The sequence below is a fragment of the Zonotrichia albicollis genome, chromosome 8, assembly GCF_047830755.1.
Source record: "Zonotrichia albicollis isolate bZonAlb1 chromosome 8, bZonAlb1.hap1, whole genome shotgun sequence".
Taxonomy (NCBI): Eukaryota; Metazoa; Chordata; class Aves; order Passeriformes; family Passerellidae; genus Zonotrichia; species Zonotrichia albicollis.
The window spans coordinates 17,676,703-17,699,208 of record NC_133826.1 but is presented as its reverse complement, the minus strand read 5'-3'; the positions used below and the strand labels follow the sequence as shown (position 1 = coordinate 17,699,208).

Below are 22,506 nucleotides of genomic sequence, written 5' to 3'. Positions count from 1 at the left end.
AGAAAGGATATAAATGTATTTATTTATGCATATACACACATTTCTTTTAATATAGCCTGAACAATAGATTTTTAGTTAAAACATCCTTCCTAAAGATTAAAAAAAGCCAATTTAAATCACCATTTTTCAAATTTACATTGGAATTACAACTTTAATTCTAACATCTATGCATCATGCATCACGAAACCCAAGCTTAAAGAAGAAAACTCCATTTACTTCCTTAAGTCTTACTGCTTGTACAAATTAATTATTTTCATTTAGTTTTCTAGGATTTTTTTTACATTTCTTTGCATTCCTCTCAAGTTAGCCAGGCTCAGGATGAATGTATTTTTTGTCATATGCTCTTATTCTGAGAACTGCTGTTTTGGTTAGCAAACACTTGAATTTGGTCCTTGGGTTTTTGTTTTGTATTCACCTGAAAAATTAGTAATATATTCAAAGATGTGACAGAAGTTGTAGTAATATACAATAACAGATAGGAACAATATCAAATATATACTTTATAGCAAGATTTTAGTTGTCACAGACTAGAATCTCATATGACACATGTAAAAGCTCATTTTAATAATTCTTACAGCTAAAAGCATGATCACCAAATACCAAAGTTAAGAAAAGTCTATTTATTTGATTCTCCTTTTAGTTTGATGACAAAGTAGTACATTTCATTAACAGTAGCACAGAAAAGAACAATTCTGAATCTGGTAGATAAAGGTAACAGGAGATAGTAAACACATGAAGTGGCTTGTGACAGTTTCCCCAGATTGAGCAGCGATTACAATTTCCACGCTCTCAACATCACACTGCCAAAATCAACAAAGCAAACTCATCCTTTTGAAGCTTCTGAAGTACTCCCTACAGTGGTTTAGCCTTTCCATATTTATTTATGAGAAACACAGAATCCTCAGCGTAGCAAGTTGCCATGCATAAACCAACAACTACCAAAATAATCCCATAGGAAAACAACCAACTCCCCAAAGAGTACTCCTCAGTATTTACTGTCAGAACAGAGCAGTTCCTTAATTTGCTTCATACAAACTCTCCTTTCATTTATATTATCCATATATTGCCTATTTAGATGGAAACTTTATCTTCCCTGTTTATAATTTTTATATATATATATACATATATATATATGAATCACTGAAAAGCTGAAAAAGGAATGAACAAAGTGCGTACGGGTAAGAGCATGTTTTACCTCTTAGGATTCTGGATAATATTTATTCCTACCATGCACAACAGCTGTCTATGAGGTGGGAACTAGTTGTGATCACTGGAATTCCAAAGTAGGAAAGCTTCCCTGACTGATTTTTCCCTAAATGGGAAATGACTTTCCTGAAACATTAAGAGGGGCTTCCTATCAAAAGAAAAAAGGAAGGGAGAGGGAGAGGGAGAGGGAGAGGGAGAGGGAGAGGGAGAGGGAGAGGGAAAGTCAGTTAAACACAGGCCACTTTCAGAAAATGAAATGTACAGCTACTTTCCCATTAAGGTTGGGAGTTTTAAGAAGGCAGCTTCCCTCATTTGAAAAGGTACAACGTGCTATTCTCTTACTCCTTTCCATTCCCAAGTGTTTTGCACAGCACCTGAAACTTACTGAGTCGTGCAAACTTAAAGCTATTACAGTGGAAGACTTCAAAAAGTTAGTTTCCCTCACAGAGCACAGACAATAATCAAATCTTTGTGCCATGCATCACCCTTAGAAAACACTCCAATCAACCTCCTCCCTTGGCACGTCTGATACCCTTTTAGCCCAGTTATGTATGCACCTGTAATACACCTCACTATACTCACGTGTTTGTGTAGCCACACCCAGTTGTGCAATTCTTTATTATATAAAAAACTATGCTGTAATAAATATCATTAATGCAGCCAGGATGCCAAATGCAGATGCACTCCAGGAGGTGCTTTAAATAAGGCTTAGCTCTGTCCTGAATTCATTACATGACACACATTACAGATATGAAAATACTGTAATAATGTATTTTCTTACGTCAGAAAACCAACTTTTAAATATTCAAATAAATAGTCGTTAAATATCAATTTTGTCCTTTTAGAAATGCTGTTTTAAAAGTGACACTCATTTCCTGCTTCTAGCAGTGTTCTTCGGTTCAAAGAAAAATTGCAGATTAAGGCATGAGTGTTCTCCTTTTCTACATAACATACCTTAAAAATACTCATACCACACTACACCTCCTTTAACTGATTAACTGAAGTTTTCTGAGGATGTATTTGAATAGGTAAAATGTCTATGTGAAAACAAATACATGGTTTTATTATGTAAATAAAACATGTAATTTGAAAGAGTCCAGATCTTTTACCGTTTATTCATCATGGAGGTATCCAAATACTTTAAATATGTGAAATAATGGCAGAAATTTCCTGTTTTCAATAATCAAGTAATACTCAAAACTCCAGTCAGAATCAGAATTGCAATGTATTTGGAGCAGCACTGAAGTCATGAAATGAAAAGAAGGCGAGCTTATGCAAAATCTGAAACGGAGAAAGGCTTCCCAGTTCTTAAGAAAATTAAGATACATGTTTTTGCCACTGTAACTTTATTATTCCATTTGAAACACCACAAAGCATTGGTGTACTTAAGGAGAGATTTCCCTGTCCTCCCTTCCCACCCCCAAAGAGGAGTGGTGATGATGAAAGCAATGACAGCTGCAGCAAACCTCTGTCTCAAGTCCTGATATTGACAGTCCACTGTCTAGGAGCAAGGTGGTTATTTTCGAGTACACACCACAGGAGCAGTTAGGAAGTCCAGCGCCACCAGGCCACCTTGACTCTGTCCCAGACGGCCGAGAGCGAGTCCAGCGCGGGGCGCACGTCCAGGATGGTGAACTGGTAGTTCTCATCCACCGCCCCGCCGTCGTAGTAATCGATGACGTAGCGCACCTCCTTGCCACAGCGGTCAACGATCCAGTCGTGCCTGTCAAAGGGCAGCTCGTACCTGCAAGGGACAGGGAACACCCATGGAGACATTAATGGGCATTATGAACCTGGGAGAGAGAGGCCCATTCAGGATTTGTTTGTCCCTAAGATCTCACTAGTACATCTATCTCCTGGCAATTCTAACTTGCAACACCAGTTCTGAAACATCTTTAAATTAATTCCACACCATGCTTTCAGACACATTTCTCCAGCATCCCTTTTTGACCAACAACTGCTAAGACCTGGCAATGCAGTAACCATTGTAACAGTAGCTACAAACCACACAGGACTTTTTCAATGTTCATCCCACCACATAGACTCTAAAGAGGCTGTCAAGTGCAAAAAGCAGGTGGGGAGCTGAGAAACATTCAAAAAAAGTCAAAAACAGTCAAAAAAAGACTATGGGAGACTGAAGATCTTTTTTCTGAAAAGTCCTACGTACCCCATCCATGAACGTATTCTGGCCCTTGGCGAGTACTCCTTTGCTTTGCCTCCAAACCGCATCAGTGAGGGCCCACATGGACATTCCCTGTGCACACGATTAAAAAGGAAAAGAGTTTTCACCTCTTAACACAGTCTTATTTTCACTGATTAAACCACTATGGTAATTTGTTTTAGCAACACAGAAACTGAGTAGAAAAAGCAACAGTAAAAAATTAATTACAAGTGATATAACCCAACATTTTTTCCTTTTTTTTAAAGCTTTGAAAAGTCACCCAGTTTCTGTCAGCACTTACTGCTGGTATGATACAGTATCCCTGATCTGCTCCAAACCATTGTTCTAATTTGTCAACAAAGCAGTTCTCTGCAAATCTAATCCACAGATTTAACAGATTAAAGAATAGAAAACCTTAATCCAAACTACTGTGTAAAAACGATCGTGGAATTTCAGAGAAAAATTTACAATACCAAATGCTTAACTAGTCTGTGTCTTGTAGGAACAGGGACTATGCTGATCTAAAAAGTGACAGTCTTGTCACCAGTCATGCTAATCTAAGTTTACAACTCATATCTTTGTAATAACAAATATTCCATATGCAACATTTCACAGGTACATACGTAGCATGTAGAGCTTCCCACTTCAAAATCTCCTTCCAAGCTTGCTCATTATTTTGATTATGAATCTTAATAATGTTGGTCATGTCTTCACTTGTTATGTCATCATCTTTCCACCTCCACCTAAAAAATAAGAACTTGAAAACAGTTTATAAACATTACAGCATAACTACCTTCCTAGCTTTATCTGATAAACTTTTGAATGAAGATTTACGGCTGTATGCAAGACACAAGACAAGTATGCAAACTTCTGGCTCATCTGCTTAAGCATCTTGAGAACCACTTCATTTTCTGTGCACAAGTGTGGCTATCCAACTTATCATCAGAGATCTACATATTCTAGATAGCTAAATTAACAGCTTAACTGGATCAGAAAGTTATCAGGGTGTGCAAACATCACCACATCCACAGTATTCATAAAAAATGCTTAGGAAAAATCCCACTTGCATTCTTAATGCACAGAAGTCCTGTATTCAATACATTTTGCAAACACTCAGGAATACTTTCCATCTCTCTTGACACTGCATTTTGACAGCATGTGTGCTTCCTATTCAACTAGCATAACCTTAAGACATTTCAGTATTTACAGGAGCCAAACTTGTATGTTCCATCCAGGCTGCTTATGTCATACTGAGTTACGAACCACATTGACATGTAGGAAAAAGAATTAGTATTGCTCCAAAAGTAAACTACCTGTAAACTTCACCTGTTAGAGAATGACAAATCATTACAAAAGAACAAGGAAACATCAGCACAGGAGGATTTTTAGTCTTGCCTACACTAAATCTTTGTAAATACTAAAAATATTTACTTGCAAATTTCCTCAGTTTTAGCCATTGTGCAAAGTTACATGTTCTCACATAGAACTTCTACTGTCATTTCACAGCATTAGCATGAAACCAACTGGCAATCGTGCAGCTGGCATGACTGCCATCATACAAACTTTGTCTACCCCTGTACAGGGACTTTGAGCCGTTAACAGTTGCTTGACATTTTTTACCATCCTCCTAATCACTAGAAGACACACGGCTTTTTGAGACCAACTCACCCTTTAAAATATAAAGATGTTTATAAGAAAAGTTCTTTTTTAAAAGAGCTATTTTATTATTTTCTGGTTAAAATCCACAAAAAAACACCCAAGACCAATAACTAATGATACTAGTTCATGATTCCAGGCTCACAGACACATCTGATAGTACACAGTGTATTTACCCTTTTCTTAGCATAGCATTCCAGAACATTTGCTCTGAAGGATAGACCCATTTCTTGTCAGAATGTGCTCTAGGAATGGAAGATTCTTCTCTAACAGTTGACAATGGAAATGGTTGACCTGGAGATGGCTGCTGATTGGGAGGAGGCATCTAGAGAACAAGGAGAACCAACAACAAACTACAGTATTACCATTTTGGTAAGTTACAGTGTTTGAGAAAAATCAAAGCATGATCAATCAACTCCTACAAAGATCAAGAAGTTCAGCCTTTACTTAATTCCACCTTTTTTTTTTTTTTTCAGCAGAACTCTTTGCACAAGTTTGTCATCAGGAGACTCCAGGAAAGCTTTCTGCCTAAACTTCAATTTTCAAAAGAGCAATGCTTTTTGTAAATCATAGGAAATCTTAGAGATGCTAATCAGAACTCAACCATACTGCTGCTACACAGAAACTAAAATCCAACAATGTATCATAAAAAACATTTATGTAACTACTAAATAGAGAGCAAAAGATATCTTTAAAAATAGAAAAACCACCAGAGATGTAAATTTTAATACAGTGTTAAATAAGATGTGACTTGTTTTTAAACAAAAAATTGCACAAAAAAGAGAAAAAGCAGTCTTAAAAATAAAACAAAAATGTTATTTCCCAGACTTTCCAGCTTACATAGTAACACTATTTACATTTTTGGGTGTAATACTTCAGAAGAAAGAAAACATGTGAAGTAAGCAAAAGTTACCATATTGCTGGGATCTATGTCATCTTTCATTTGAGCTGCACCAGACTTCACAGGACATGCTACAAACTCATAAGCTCTTTCTTGATGTGCAGGAACATCATCTGTATTCTCAGTTCTATGATCAGCAGTCTTCATGTGCATTGGACAACCTTAAACACAACAGCAGTATATATTTTGTTACAAGATGAAAACTCCAATACATGAAATGGAAAAGTTCATTGAAAGCTCATGTAAATGCAAATGGGTATTTCACTATTTCTTCTGAGCTTTTTAACAGTTTTGACTGCTCTCTTTCCTGCGTGTCAGGACCCAAAAATCATGATAACCTTGAGTTTCCTGTGTAGTCTCTGAATGCTCATTTCCCACCCCCCATCCTGGTTCCAATACTGAACTGTTTGTACTTGAGACTTCCTAAGGGACCCAGTGCATTGACTGAGACAACAGAGGAGCTGACATCCTTCTCCAGGCATCCATCTCATTCCACCCTTCTGCAGCCCTTTTCCAGATGCACAGTTTTTAGTGACAACCAATCAACCCATCACCATCTCTGAGGGGCTCCCTGACCCTCTGTGGCTCTGCCACACCATGGAACAGATCTGCAGGTCCCTTAGGAAACAGGACAACTGAAAGCGACCCACAGCTTCTACAGTAAGCACTTCCTGTCTCTACAAACAAAGCAGCCTGCACAGTGTGCTGGTGAACAAGTGACTCCTCCTAAGGAAAATTTACTTGAGAATTACTTTTGTTGAACAAAAACCTCAAGTTTATCTGAAGAATTTCTCCCTCCCCCCCACCAGATTTTTCAGTCTTGTTTCCACGCAGAGCTTAGCTCATTTACGTTTAAGAATGATTACCGCTCATTTTTTCTTGGTGCATGGGACATTCTGAAGGTGGAGACGCCGTCTGGTATTGCCTGGATGCATTTGGTGGCTGCTCTGTGGCAGCCGGGGAGGATGCGGACAAACCCATGGCCTCTGCACACCGGGCCTTTCAAGATCAAATTTCTAACAAAAAGAAAGCAAACATTCGTAACACAAAACTACACTGGCTACTTATTAAGGTGAACGCCAAGTGCAGGTGCAGTACTGCACCACAAATTAAAAAATTAACTGAAAAATCGATTTAAGTAACAAGCTTCCAGCCCAAACAAAACCCAAGGCCCTAGCGGGACTGCCCCGAGCTGCTGCCCAGGCTCCTCACGATCCCGTCGGGGCTGTGCCCGCATGCCCTGAAGGACAGCGGCTCCCGCCCCGGCCCGGCCCCCGCCGTGACCGAGCCGCAAGGTCAGGGCAGGCCCGCCCCTCTGCGCGGCCCGGCCGCCCCAGCGCCGCCGAGCCCGGAGCTGCCGCTGCCCCGCCGCGCCCCGCACATCTTCCGCACCCGCACTCTCGTGCTCCTCATCCTCCTCTCCTCACCTCGCCCGGCCTGGCCCGGCCCGCGCCTCCGCCGCGGCCCCGAGCGCCTCGCGAGAACGCGGCCCCGCTGCACGCCTGCGCCCGCCGGCGAGGGGCGGGCACGGGGCCGGCTCCCCGCCCAGCTCCCAGCGCGGGTCCCCGCCCGCCGCCAGGGTTGCGGGAGCGGGGCCGGGCCGCGGCCGGGTCTCTTCTCGGGGGCGGGCACGGGGCTGGGTCCCCCGCGGCCCCGGGGCTGAGCCCTCGCCCAGCGCACAGTTGCCCAGGCCTGGCAGCCCGGGGACGAGAGCCGGGTCCGAACTTGCCAGCGAGAGCGAACTGTGCCAAGCGAGGCTCGCGGGAAGCCCCGGGCAGCTGTGCTCGCACCTCGTGCTGTGGGCTTGTGTGTGAAATCATTGCCCCTTACAACCGCGAATAATTGCTTAAGTATAGAAGGAACCCACAACCTAGTAGCAGCACCGATACCGTAAAGGTGTATCCTCTTTAGCGTTTAACTTGCGGAGATAGTAAAGTTATTTAAGATTATTTTTAAACATCAACTAGCTAAGAAAAGTATCATAGCTCTTTTAAGGTTTCCTAAGCAAACTGCCTTATTTCCAAGCCAGAAGATGCATTTTACCTGCACGTGTGAAGTACCGTGCATAACACACAGAAGATGGAGCTCAGTGTGCATCAAAGCACAGAATATTAACTTCATCACAGCCCTTTTTGACCAACAAGTGCTAAGACCTGGCTGTAACAGTAGGTACAAACCCCACAGGACTATTTCAATGTTCATCCCACCTCGTGTTCTCTAAAGAAGTTGTCAAGTGCAAAAAGCAGGTGGGGAGCCAAGAAACATTCATTATAAATGTACAACAATTAGAACTGATTTAAGAAATAACTATAGTTTTTTTCCCAAATAGTCTATTTAATTGTAACATTTAAAAATAGAACTAAAGGATAAAGGAATTTAATCTTCAAGTGACATAGTTATTACAGTAGCATAGGATGAAGAAAATCCAAACTTTTACTTGCCATCTTTCAAAGTAGGATCTTTCTTATTAACAAGGACATTGCCATTCAGTGTGAAAATGAAATAAAAATACAAGTATAAAACAATACCAAAGATTCATCCTTTCAGTCATTTTTGCCCTTTTATAGTCTTGATTACTTCAGAGGAAATTATTTTCTATCCCCTCTGCGCGCAGGAATTATTAGCACAGCATATTGAGAACCTTAAGACAGAAATTTAGCATTGTGTCAGTAACTGAATCTCTACTATATGCCCTAGAAAACATTCTGATTGCCTCCATAATTTCCCAGTTCAGGCATTTTTGGCTTTGCTGCAGTATCCAAGACTACACTCACAGTAACAGCTGTGTAAGCAGCACTGTTCCAGTGTCTCACCACTCTCACAGGGAAGAATTTCTCTTAACATCTAATCTAAACCTGCCCTCTTTCAGTTTAAATCCATTCCCCTTTATCCCATCACCACATGCCTCTGTAAAAGGTCTCTCTCCAGCTCTCCTGTAGCCCCTTTACATACTGGAAGGGGCTCTGGAGTGTCCACAGAGCCTTCTCTTCTCCAGGCTGAACAGCCACAAGTCACCCATCCTGTCTTCACTTAACGACACTGTTTAATGAGATCCTTCCAGAGAGCAACTGAAATCTCTGCTTCTAAATATTTCAAGTCAGTGACAGAAAGACTCTATGGTAAAACAGATTTTGTCTCTCTGATGTTCTCAAATGGAAAATTGCTTCTACTCCTTCCTCTCCAAGTACACAATGCTGTAGATGTCAGTATGCCATCTCCCTGCTTCCACCATCACTCTCCACCAGAAGCAACAGCTGCACTATTACTCATTGTATAGATAATAGTTTTCACTATTGTAAGATAAGCCAAGTAGCAAAAATTTTTTACTAATGTAAAGGCTTCTTCACAAAGAGCACCAAGGTCCCCGTCTCAATGAAGCAGAGTCTGCCCATAGGTATATTGCACTGTGAACTCCAGAAAAGTAGAGCAAAGGAAGACACCACAGTACCCCAATTTCTAAAATATGACAGATATCCATTGCAAAGATTGATTTTTTGTTTTAATCTTAGTGCAAAATTATCACACCAATATGAGGAGAGAAACCAAACTTTTCAGCAAGAATACAAAGAGTAATAAAAAAATTTAGGAAAAAAATGAAAAGCACCTGTGCATTCAAATATGACAAAGAAGTGGATATAAAAAATACTTCCTATATCCTACATCTTAGGGAGAGATAATGTTTCTCACACTTTAAGCAAGATTTGTTGAATGCATCAGTTTAAGAATGGCTCACTGAAAGGCATCCCTTGTTCCCAGCCATGCCCAGTCCTTCCTTCCCACTATTCAGTGTTAAAAGCTGCCTGGTGCCAATACAAAGGCCTCCTACCAAGCCCCATTTTCCTTCCTCAAGCAGTTGGAAATCTGACCTATATAGCATCTGACCCCAAAGAACATCTGTTCCCAGAAACTCCCACTCACTTTCTCAGACACATTAGTTAATGAGGAGTTTACTACACTAGCAGTGTAAAATTAGTACCTTAAGTATATAATCTACAAATGCAACTAAATACCCTTCAAAAAATGAAAGGAAAAAAAGTAAAAACACTGTACTGCTTTGTGTTTTCTTCTAGCAATTTAACCACTGCATAACACAAGAAAACCCAAAGAAACCTGTGCTTGGAAGCCAGTGGTTAAGATATAAAACAGCAGCAATCTCTAGGGATGCTCAAAGAAACCTGTGGGCTTTTCCACACAATTCATGCTTCCATGCACATATAGAACCTAGGAATTCCATACTGAGGAACTTAATTGCCATTTTAGTATTCAGTAAGGGACTGTGTAGTGCATCATATTTATAACATGCTGACAACAGCAGCTCTTTATCCCCAGAGCCTTCAGAAAACTGTTCAGTCCATGCCCTGGCACATGTGGTATTGCAAGACAATGCAATAGAATTATACTACCCAATCCAAAAGTTCTTCCCCAATACATAAATTTACATAATATACAATTCCCCAATACACAAATTTGTAGTTTAAGTTACATTCCTGGCCCCTGTGATGTCCTACATAGAATTTCAGCATTCAAAATTCCAGCCACCTGAGCAACAGTGGGGCTCAGACCTCATACATCCATCTTCACCTTCTTTAAAATAAATAAGATACAGCATGAAATCTCAAGATACCATTAAAGCCAGCTGTTTCAGAATTTAACCCCCCACACTGTTCTTTCATGAAGTACTCATTATAGGTACATAAGCTCTTACCATATTAAGAAAGAAAGATTCACAAAATAAGGAGCTGTGTTCTTTCCTTTATTATGATGTACCAATACCTTGCATACAACATGCAATTTATTGCTTATTGACATTATTGCATATATCAAAGGGGAAAAAAATCAGCCAATATAATTTTATGCAAGCTCCTAAACTGTTCAAACAAAATATAGAAATGCTTTACAATATCACTGAAATGCTAACAAATAATTCAGATTCTGTCCTGTAATAGAAAGTAAATTTAAACCCATAATACTTAATAATTCACTTTGCTATGACGGATTACTTTTATCACCAATCTTCAGAATTGTTATATTGCATGTTTAAGTTCTTGTGCCATGATAAGGATTGCTACTCCAATCAGGTCACATTACTAGCTGAATTTAATAACGTGATCCTGACATTTTGTGACAGTATTAGAATTTACTGCAAACCAGATTGTCAAGATTTACCAGAAATCAGTCTAGCAGAATCTACAGTTTTCATCCTGAATCTGCACATAAGTTAGCTAAACTCATCAAGTTTCTTCTTAGATAGATAATATAAACATTTTCAAATTACAGGCTCCATTACTTATGCCTAACTTGTAACTCATTTGTTCCAAACAGGTTTTCTAATTTGATTTTGTAACAGGTTAGCTGTGCTTATTCTACATAAATAGGTATCTGTCAATATTGAAGAAAACACTGTTTGGTAAATGCATGCTAGAAACAAATGCTGGACATTTGGATGTGTGCATATTAAGTGTGCAAATTATATAGCCGAGCTCATGATTAGCCCTTTTCCTCCCTTCCCCTTATGATTTGGTGTTTCTTGTGAAACTGGAATAGGATTACTATAAACAAAACCACATTGCATTCAAAATTTTGTATTCTGTATTACAGCTTAGTATTCATATTTAAATGTTGCCTTCAAACCTAGCAAATTTTTAAAAATACCAAAATTTAAAAACTTAGAAGACAATTTACATGCAACATGTTCCATTTGGGTGCAGATTCTCATATACTTAAATATTTATAGGCTCATAAAAGCATGTCCTGTCCACAAGACAAGTACAATGTTTGACATCCCACACATAGATTAAAAATAAAGATACAATACAGAATATTTTACTTGCTTTTATGTTTTCAATTTCAGTAAGTAGGAAGTTACAAATAGCACACTGAATCATTATGTGATTGATACCAAGCCATGCTGATCTCTTCATACTTCACTCTCTTACAGACACTTCTTTTACTCACAACTAGGTTAAAAATGTATTTACTAAGTATTAAACAGATGCCCTCTCTCAGTGCAGGACATCACACAATGAAACTGTTCTCAGAAGAAATTTTGCCAAAATATTTCTTATACCAAACAATATGATTTATTCTTCATAGCTACCTTCCATTCTTTACTGAGCTATAAAGTGCTTGGTTATTATAAATAGAACAAGACTTGAAAGGAGGTAGCTAGTAGGAATTTTTAATGGATAAGAAACCTTACCAAGTGTTACCATCTAAAAGTATGACTTGACGCTTTATCCCAGATCTGTAAACAACCCAGGCAGCACATATTTCAACTTCTCTGCCATAAAAACAACTTTCAAGTTGCTTTCAGAAAATCCTAAGAATTTCACCTAATACAGATTTTATCCAGGTTTGGATGAAGGTTAAAAGTTCACAAATATTGTCACTATTTCCATCTGGCTGCCATCAATCAGGGTATCAGCAATGAAGTTCCATTCTTTTTCTGCCTGTATTCCACAGACAGAGAAATCTGACCAGGAACAAACCTTCCCTCGTGGAGTTCCTTGTAGCCAGATAATGCTGTTGTACAGTAGGGTATTAAAATATGAAAGGGGCTTGCAATAGTTTTCAGTCTTCCATACTTGCACTTTTTCATCTGAAAATTCTAGTCCCTTTCTATTTGCTTCATTGATGGCTTTCAGCAGCAGCCAACAGCACAGCAGACCCTAAGCTGGAGTCATTGTCAAGCAGCCCTTTATTTTCCTGACTGGCTCAGCAGAAGCATCACAAAATAATTTTTCAGACTTCGCTATTAAATTGTCTTTTACATAAAGCTTGAACATACATATGCTTAAACACACACAAAGCCATGAGAAAAAGTCCTCTTCATACAATAATCAACAACTGGTATTCCATCTTGTACAGCTTGAAAGTTCTAAAGAATAAAATTTCATTTTCCATCACGAACAGAGACACAAACACCTAAACCTTTTTGCTATATATCTGTCTGCTGTTGTCCCAAGCACAGCAGTAGGAAGACATCTGGATCTCTAGGTGTGTACTCAAAGTCTTCTCCTCCTCTCCTCTTTAAAGCTGCCTGAAAGCATTTGCTCACTTGTGTAGGCTTTTACCCTTAGGTTGTTAGTTCTGCAATATGAGTAATCTTCTCCCACAATATTTGAAGCAAAGATGGAAGTCATTCTCTTCCAAACACTGTGACTATTTAAACTTTTAATAAACTTTAGTACATAATTTGGAGTTGTTAAGAATTTATATATGAAGCCAGCTCCCGTTATTTTCCTGTGCACATATTTCATTTTTCAATGGATTATATGTTTTAAGCAATTAAGTTATTAAATTATGGAGTTCCCTCAAGATAGCATGTATTTATAGAGGTAAAGTAGGCTTCAGAGATGTAATTCTTACAACTGAAGAATTCAGACAAATAACCCATACAGCATCCCTGTTGTTGAGCCTCCACTGAAATCCACTGAAACACTCTGAGAAAATGAGTATTTGAAGTAAACTTCCTCTCTGCAAGTACTGATTCCACAATCAGTTACAGAACACCTAACCTACCACTCTCCTGCAGAGTGCTGAAAGTGGTATTTACTCATCTTTTGATGAAAAATTAAAGCCATATAGAAGAGAAACTTGCATTTCTACATACAGCCTAACTGGTACCAATAGTCTGTCCCATGATCAGCAAGCTACTGTCACCTGGTATTGAAGAATGGAAAAGAAAAGAAAACCAAGCTATTTTTTACAAGATCTCTCCTTCCATTTGATATGCCCATAGAAAAGACACCTGGTGACATGCCAAGGGTCTGCTTTTACAATGCATTTGTTAAAAAATAAAGTTTTAAGCCACTAATAAGATATTACATTCAAAAGCATTTGTTACGATGTTAATTACCATGCATTTACTTTTCTGCATAAAAAAAGCAGAGACACAAGCTTACAACATTAAATTTTATCAATATTTCACCACATTTTTAAAATTAATAAAGTGCAATTAAAAAATGGGTGCCACAGCTATCTAATTTGCTGTATTATAAGCTTTTAATGGCAGGTAAAAAGTGCCCTATACACTACTGTATTCAGTACATCACAACTTTGCTGCCTGTTTACTGAAGTCTTTGCTGAAAGAACAGCTGTTAATAGTTTTTTTTAATAAGAAAATTTTCTTCTGATGCATCAGGCCATAACTGTAATAACTTTTTTAAAAAATTATAAAATTTAGAGCTAATGCATTGCAAAATAGGTTTTTAATTACACTAATTTTGTGCAGCAATGCAAAATACTAGCTGTTCTAAAAGAATTATCTCACTGCCCTTCAATCCTGGATTGTTGGCCAAAGTGTAGTGTGAAGAGTTTTGGATTGTTTTTTGTTTCTAAATCTAGTTTTAACATCAATTTTATTATAGCTTGACTTACTTTTTTTTCCCCTATCAAACACATGTGTATCTAGAATGTGGAGGAAGTAGGCAATTTTAATGAATGGCCTCTACTGACAACAAAATATTTAAAATACTGAAATATTAAAATCAATTAAGAAATTATAAATTTCAGAAACTTTTCATGAATTATCACCCTAAGAGTTTCTCCAAATCATCTTATCAATTTTTTAATCCTACTTCCCTAAAAAGAAAAGCAGACTTCTATTTTCAAGCATACTTCTCCAAAACGCTTGAATTTACTCAATTTTAGAAAGGAACAAGCTTTTACAAAACTATGAATCACAGGAATCTAGTGATGTAAAAAGTAAAGAAAAGATTATTTTGCATCAGGTATAGTGAAATCACATTTTAAAAGATACCAGATTCCGCAAATGAGCATAAAAGAGTCTGTTGCTTTGAGCAGGATGGACTCTGTGGATTTACTGGTACCCAAAGGAGGCAATGCACTCACTCAGATCATACAGCTCAAGAGATGAATTCTTAACTCTCCCAATCTTTTTTGTCTGTAGGCTGTGAAGTGTTAATAACCATGGGATCCAAACCCACAAGTACTGACAATCCTTACTATCTCCCTCAACAAGGCAGGATTGGGAAACTTTTAGAAAACAGCCTGCCGAGCTGAGCAATGGAACTAGGCTTTCAAAAGTGCATTTTACACAAGTCCAAACAATACTCCCTGACAGCATTTCAGCTGGGGAACCAAACTCATTGCAGCTGCCTTGGTTGGGAGGCATTTCAGCCTATGCAGCTCTCCTGGGTCTTACATGCAATTTCCGGATGAGGGGAGTGCCCAGTCCCTCACCAGGGAGGACAGCACGGGGCACTCACACCTCTGACCATGGAAGGGAGAGCTCACATCACCCAGCTTTGTCAGAGGGAACAGGACTAATCACCCTACACAGAGTCAATACGCTACTTTTCTGTTTAAAAATAAATTGTTTAAACAGACTGCTACAATAATTGGGATGTGCACTGAAGTTGCAGTGAAAATGGACACTTTTACCACTCCTACACCAAGGAAAAAAAAAAACCAGAAGTTAATCAGTCACAATTCCAGATAAAAGAAGTAAAACAAAACAAATTTACACATAAATATAGCTATCAAAATCATTTTAAATAAAACATAACTCAGAATTTCCTCAAATTGAATCACAAATGAGATTTAGGACTATTCCTAGATGGTGAGAATCCTCTGTGATGATCTCCAAGTCTTCAAGTTCACAGACAGAGTAAATGAGTATCTATTGACAAATGTGTGGTTTAAAACAAAAAAAAAAATTGTGTCTACAGAGGTCAACTGTTCCTTCTACAGAATTACCACACAGTTTTAGAGGAGTTTGGCACAGTTAATTCAATAGTGTTCTTAGTCAGATCTTGGATTTCTGACTTGATTAGCATCAAAAATGTGACAAAAACCCTCAACGATTCATATCAAACAGGTCATTTTTGTTATATAAGAAAAAAGTATTACTTAAAGTTACACATCACATATACACAAGATTTTTATATCTTTGCAGTTAAACTTTGAATCCAAATAGCCAATGATTAAAAATACTCTGAGAAGACTTGCAGCACTTCTCAAAGGTAGTAGCAGCAAAGGAAAGAGCACTTCAGTAAGAACTATGCCATTTCCACACATCATCTACAATATTAACTTACAAAAATGTTCCATGGGGAATTTAGAAGATGTAAAATTGCATGTAACCTAGGACAGCACATGGGAATCCATCCCATCAATGGGAGAATTTTAACAGCTCTTAAGATATCATGTGGTCTTATAATACAGCATTTTAGATAAAATTATTTCAAAATTTCCCAAAGTGGTTTGCATTCATATAAGGCAGAACAAAAAGCAGTAAAAGACTTCATAGAATCAAAGCCAAATTTTTAGCTTTTCTTGCAAAAATTAAAAAGTTGTCAAGAATGAAATCTTGATTGTTATTCCTAGAAGAAAACATAGAAACGTGCCTGGAAAATTGCACCATATCAGGAGTTTGGGGAATTTTTCATTTTCTAAAAAAACAGATATGTCAGTATTCACTGGATTTATAAAACATTTTGATCAGAGAAACCTGAGAGAAACACTTTAACCAGTCTGCTCCTTTCTAATTTCTGATGCTTGCAACTGCTTACAACAGGCATGTGGAGCTCATCTGTGTGAGCTCTTGCTTTTATTCCTCACTGGACAGGATCCGCAAAGCGTGGCCCTGGGTGTGCAGGCAGTGTGGCTAGGGAAAGAGTAAGGTCAGTACAGAGGTAATACCTTGTTTCCATAATAGGAGCATTCCATGACAGAAATGTGCACTGTTTCCCAAATTATTTTCATAGCAGAAATTTAATTTATGTATGATTTCTAGGCAGATTTTCCATTTCTATGAGTTTTCGCTTCCTCCTGTCCAATAAGACAAATGACCTTGTAGCATCCTTTTGCAATTTTGACCATCCACATCACATTCATAATATCCAAGACAACGCTTGAGATAATCCAGGCGCTCTGGGCTGCAAATCCTAATCTCCGGAAGCCTTCTGTTCCAAATGAAGAAATGACGTGGCTGTAATACACAGGCATGACGGCAATCCTCACCACGAAGAACACAACTGTCATCAGCACACCATTGAGGATGTTGGCCTTTGAAGATTTGGGATATCCCAGTACTTCAAAAAACCACCTGCAAAAGAAGTGTTCACAAATACCAGGCAGACTTGAAGCCATCTCATTAAAAATTATTTTGCTTCAAGTTTATTTTTAATTCATCATGTATTAATTGCTTCTACCTTTATAATTTCTAAATTATTGCACTTTGTCTTGGCTTAGTTACAAATCCTTATGCTTGGCTGCACTTTTTCCCCACCACTTAAGCAGTGTATGAGATCCAGTATACTGCAGAATAACACATAGAAAATCCTGATATGAATTGTGAACCAGTTGACAAACCACGTGCATTTCAGTGACTACTGTATAACACACAATAATAAAACTATAAAGACATATTTAATACTTGCTGTTATAGTTTATGCCAACAGCAGCTAAAATTCTTTGTCTCATTGAAAGCAACTCTAAAATTGCATTTGGATTTGGTAATCCAGACAGAGCTCTAATTTCTTGTAACTGGGATTTTCTGACTGCATCTGTTCAGCTCAAAACCAGAACATTTTCAGAACCAGACATTGTCAACTCTTGATCATGTCACAACTTGGAACATTACCCAATGAAAAAAGATAAATCTAAAAACTGCCTCTCCATCTACTGCTGGGTCCTAAATGGTCTTTAAAAAAGAATTCTTGCATATTTATTCCTAGATATAGTAGACAGGCCTAACTTATCTATTGCCTAGCACACAGAATCTGAGAGTTGAAAAAGGAACAACAAACTTTGTCATTCACACTTAAACCAGAATAAACAAGTAAAATTTGTGCAGCAATGGCAGATGGGACCAGAGCAAAATAACTTAAATCACTGTATTCATAATGGGGGATGGGGAAGAGAACTAAATAATTCGTTTTTCTCCAATAAGATACAAGGCTAAAATGATTTAACAAAAAAACAGTTCTAAACCTGGTTTTAAAAGTAATTTTTAATTTAATTACCTACAGATTATAAGAATTTATAATTACCTAGGTAATTATAAATACACTAGAAAGATTTTCCAGACATCCAGCTCTAACAGAAATAGTGTAGAAATTCATTAAGCATGCAACTAGGACAATTAAAATCCAGGCACTCGAGGTGGCAGTCCAGCCCGGAAGCAAGAGGCCTCACCACAGAAACACTCACTGACATGAAGAGAAAGACCTGACATGTTTGGTCAGATTTACAATCAAAGCTCTCACTTTCAAAGATATATACAATGCAGAATCAAAACTTAATGTAAAAAATGGTTTTCAAACATACTGCAATGTGCCAGTATAGGTAATGGCATCTTTTTAGCAACTTCCCTTTCCCAGCAAATAAAAAAAGTCTGTAAATAACAGTTACCATTACAATTTTACCCGCCACAGTTCAGAATTAATTACATAAATGCTGATACTAACATTAAAAGATCTAAATGCTTGGCATGGAGACAACATCCAATTAGAGATCCCTAACAACACAGACAGGAAACAAAGAGACAGTTCTAAGATTAGAATATCTTTTATATTTTAATAAGAGCACTTTTGGTAGACTAAGAATGCAAACAAGAAGCATAATGTAAGTCGTTATCATTATCCACTACTTACTCTCTTAAGGGTCTGATTCACTTCAAATTTAATGGAAAAAAATCATGCACTAATGAGATGACATCTCTTAATGCAAGGGACTTTATTATCTCCTGCAGCAATTTCTGCTTTTCTGAGAGAGTGCTAAATGTCAGTATTCAAAGACCCATAATCTCATCATGGGCATTTTAAAAGTATAAAATTACTTTTAAAAGTATAAATTACTTTTAATAGCCACATGCACCACAATTCTTTCTAATGCCACAGTCTGAAAGGTAAGCATCAGAGTAGGAACCCACATGAACCCAGGATGACATCCTATCTTGATAGAAGCTGGGACAACAGCAATTCTCTAAGACATGAATATCAATATAAACCCTTTTTTCATTAAGTTTGAGGAAGTGTTTATTTAGTCTTTATTTTCTCTGTGCACACAGAGCACAGGCTACAACAGACTGGTATCTCCCACTCATCTGCACTGGGGCAGAGGAAAGCAGCCTCTGGAGAGCTCCATTATCCCACCCTGTCCTCCTGGGAGTTTGAGTTTACCAAACTGATGTTCAAAAGGGACCACAGCACAATCTTTTTTATCTGTAAGAGCACTGAGGAATGCTACAGTGTCATAAAACACTTCAGAGATTAAGTCACAATGCAGTAATGGGCAATAGCCTGTCTGCAGGAGGAATACAGTTTCTATTTGCCTTATCCTTTCTTTATCAGACATCTGGAAAAGCAAACAGATGCCACACTTGTAGAAGCAGTAAAGCAGAAATACACCCCAAAAGCATGGTTAAGAAAATGGCATCTGATACACTGAAAGTCCTCATCCTACCTTGCAAAAAACTGGAGAAAGAGGAGAAGACTGCAGCCCTGCTCTGTACCAAAGCCCCTCACCTGAGGTGAAGTCTTTGTGGGGCAAATCCTACCCCCAGCTGTGGCCTGAAGGCTACAGAGTAAGGGGCGAGGCCGCCCTCCCCTCAGCACCATGCAACTCCAATGAGAGCTTTCCCCTTGTAGCAGTACGTGGCATTACCAGCCTCCTTTTCTGATACAGCAGCACATCAGGGAAAACACTTCAACCCGCAGCCAGGGCAGGCTCTGAGCTCTGCAGGAGAAGCTTCAGCCCCTTTCTCCTCTAACCACAGGTGAGAAGATTAACCATAACCATCATAGTTAAGTGCTGACAATAGCTATTGTGCAGAACTATTTTTGAAGGCAAATAAAGAATATGCATTTATATTATTCTAGATATTAATATTCATATATAAATATTGATCTATGTGTAGAGAATACTGGAAAATAAAATTCAAATTATACAGGACAATGCAATTCCATTCTAGGATTCTGATGACAATATTATCTTGCCTCTTTTCCTCATCCATGATACAAAGAAAAAACATCCATGTTGAAGATGGCTTTATTATAAAAAAATAAATGAATATACAAAAGTTAATAAAGAATATTTTATTTGTGAATTTTTTTTTGTCTAGTATTTTCATAAAAAGCTGGTATTTCATACAAAGCCTGGTCTAATCCAGAAAGGAACTGGGAGATGAATACATGAGTTATACTGTTGCAGCTATAGAGGCAAAATGTTTTCATAGCAAAAAAGACTTTCATATAGTAATCCTTAGTTCAATATATATAAATTCCCTGTCAGCAGACATTCCACAACTATAAAAAGACTTCCTAAGTGACAGAAATAGTAATGCAGATTCAGTTTTAAAAGAGCTATGGAAAACCTCTCTAACCACTTACCGCTGATTGACAAAAGGAGTGGAGAACTCTGCAAGGAGACGGAAGTTTCCAAAATAAGCCAGCAGACCTTTGCTCTGGTTAGCAAAACAAAACAGACACACAAAAATCAACAATGTAGATGTGAAGTTGTCATTTGAGCCTTTAAGTATACACAGAATGATACATCAACTTCTTTAACGGAGCTGAGTTTGCCAGCTGTGGCCACGTTTCCTGCACTTTCTAAGCAAGTTTTTTCACAAAAGCTGCAATTGTCCTTCAGGTATCTCCAATCAGTAGCTTCTTACTTCAAATAAATCTTTATAAGACCTACAGTTAAACGGCCATGAAAAGCTAACTAGAGAAGACTTGCACAAGCAGTCATAGATTACTAATAACCATGATAGCATTACTGCCTGAAATAATTACAAACATTTTTGATTTTCCAATGTTTAAACAAGCCCAAATAGAAACACTTTATGCTGAAGAAAAATCTCCCTGCATTGCTGTAGGAACATATTTTGCCAAAGCAAAGACGAATTGCCAGCTCTAATTTGAGAGCAGGGAAGGGCACAGGAAGCCCTTCCTTCCCTCCTGCAGAGGGCAGAGACAGCTCTGCCAGCGGCTCTGCCAGTCCCTGCCCTGCCGTGGGTCGGGCACAGCTCCTCCGTGGGGCACATCCACACCACATCCCCTCCAGCTGAGGTCTTTCCCCCAAGTGACACACACTATCCACTTACACAACTGCTGGGTAAGCAGCAGTTTGCAAGTGTAGAGATAAAAAGATTGGGGGGTTTTCATTTCCTTCGTTCCCTGAACAACCTATGGAGTGGGTGTCAGATTCCTCTTTTCCCCACCAAGCAAGCAAATACCCACCACTTCAAGCTTTTCATGTCGGTTTGCACCACACCAAAGAGAAAATCTGTGCGTTTAACCAAATTCTTTTTATCCCCAAAAGGCAATTTGGAAATAACATATTTAGGGGTGACTTTCTCTGAAGGCAACAGACTGAGAGCAACACACTGGCATCCACAGGCAAAGCTATATCCACATAGAAATAAATGCTTTTAAAGAAGCTCACACTAATATTATGCTTTCTGTTTCCTCCAGAAACAACTAATGAATTTTCAGCACAGAGGATCAGCCTTGGTAGTGGTATTTTAATTTATTTAATATTCAGCTCTAATTCACTTTCATCCATGATAATAATAGTAAATTTAATTATCTTCAACCAGGAATAGAGTATTTACTTGACAGCATACTTCAGGCCCCTTTAAACCCTTACATGGGAAATCTGACAGTAATCTGGCATCTCCACACTTTCAGTATTACAAGCCTGGGATTCACACAGTAGGCAGGGAAGACATCATTAAGGTTGGAAAAGACCTCTAAGATTGAGTCCAACCATTAACTGAGCTCTGTCTACTCACCACTAAAGCATATCCCCAAGTGCCACATCCACACACCTTTCCAACTTTCATGGATGGTGATTCTACCCCTTCCCTGAACACTTGCCTGACCACTCTTTAAATGTAGAAGTTCTTCCTTCTATCCAAACTAAACCTCCCCTGGCACAACTTGTGGCCAGTTCCCCTGGTCCTGTCACTTGTTACCTGGGAGACAGAAGCATAACATAACCGCTTGAAACCATTTCCCTCTAACTTTCCAACTAAATATTCAAGCTTGTGGTTTTATTTAAAACCCTGTTCTATAATCATATGAAAAGCTCTTCTGTCAGTCTCTTTACAGCAAAAATTGAGAAGAGTTTTTAATTTCAACAAAGTTACACATTTTTGTTGTAGTGTAACATTGAAAAGTCATGCATTTACCACAAATAACTGATAAAAACAGTTAAAATAATGATTCAAAGTATAAGTATGCCTTTCATTAACCAGTAATTTTTTTAACATTAAGCAAGTGAGGTCTATAAAAGCTGTTTCTTTAATCTCATCTGCTTATGTTACAAGAAAATACAACACTTACCAGTACGAAATAGTAAGCATACAGAGCTGCCAAGTGATGTATTACAAAAAATTTGTCACCAATTGCCTTCCAGTAGTAAATAATAAGCAATAGATCTACAAGAAAACAGAAATAACTATAAAGAACTATTTATTATACAATCACTGACCTCAGAATAGCTTCTCTACATTTTAGAGATATACCAAGACAGGGCATCAGTAGAAACCCTTTGAATTAATGATGTCTGAAGAGAACATCTTCATCCCAAAGACTTCACTTCAGTCAAA

General features: G+C 38.2%; 2 protein-coding genes across 6 annotated transcripts in view; both read right to left on the bottom strand.

Annotated features, from left to right (window-relative positions):
- Positions 1 to 605: 605 nt before the first annotated feature.
- HCCS (holocytochrome c synthase) lies at positions 606 to 20,355 on the bottom strand. Of its 3 annotated transcripts, none has more exons than XM_005482062.4 (7): positions 20,282 to 20,355; positions 6,791 to 6,940; positions 5,937 to 6,085; positions 5,200 to 5,348; positions 3,991 to 4,110; positions 3,374 to 3,460; positions 606 to 2,950 (listed from the first exon to the last, which is right to left on the bottom strand). In XM_005482062.4, exons 2-7 carry the CDS (start codon positions 6,903 to 6,905, stop codon positions 2,752 to 2,754), a joined length of 819 nt encoding a protein of 272 aa, XP_005482119.1. In that variant the 5' UTR covers positions 6,906 to 6,940; positions 20,282 to 20,355; the 3' UTR covers positions 606 to 2,751. The 3 variants fall into 3 exon arrangements, with proteins under 3 accessions (XP_005482119.1, XP_074402244.1, XP_074402245.1); XM_074546143.1 differs by lacking the exon at positions 20,282 to 20,355 and adding an exon at positions 7,352 to 7,509; XM_074546144.1 differs by lacking the exon at positions 20,282 to 20,355 and adding an exon at positions 7,317 to 7,457.
- Positions 10,657 to 22,506, bottom strand: part of TLCD4 (TLC domain containing 4) — a 26,337-nt gene continuing 14,487 nt past the window's right edge. For all 3 annotated transcript variants that reach the window (XM_074546145.1, XM_074546146.1, XM_005482063.4), the window contains exons 5-7: positions 22,241 to 22,335; positions 20,282 to 20,355; positions 10,657 to 16,995 (exon numbers count right to left, since the gene is read on the bottom strand). In XM_074546145.1, the coding sequence (XP_074402246.1) occupies positions 16,680 to 16,995; positions 20,282 to 20,355; positions 22,241 to 22,335 (485 nt within the window). In that variant the 3' untranslated portion in view covers positions 10,657 to 16,679. The remainder of the gene's footprint in view (positions 16,996 to 20,281; positions 20,356 to 22,240; positions 22,336 to 22,506) is intronic.

Excerpts from the sequence above, each read along its gene's own strand:
- HCCS (XM_005482062.4), bottom strand. The coding sequence starts at position 6,905 with ATGGGTTTGTCCGCATCCTCCCCGGCTGCCACAGAGCAGCCACCAAAT. Across the intron at positions 5,349-5,936 it reads ACATAGATCCCAGCAATATG|ATGCCTCCTCCCAATCAGCA; the intron begins GTAACTTTTGCT and ends CTTGTTCTCTAG. Across the intron at positions 2,951-3,373 it reads AGAATACGTTCATGGATGGG|GTACGAGCTGCCCTTTGACA; the intron begins GTACGTAGGACT and ends TGTCCCTTGCAG.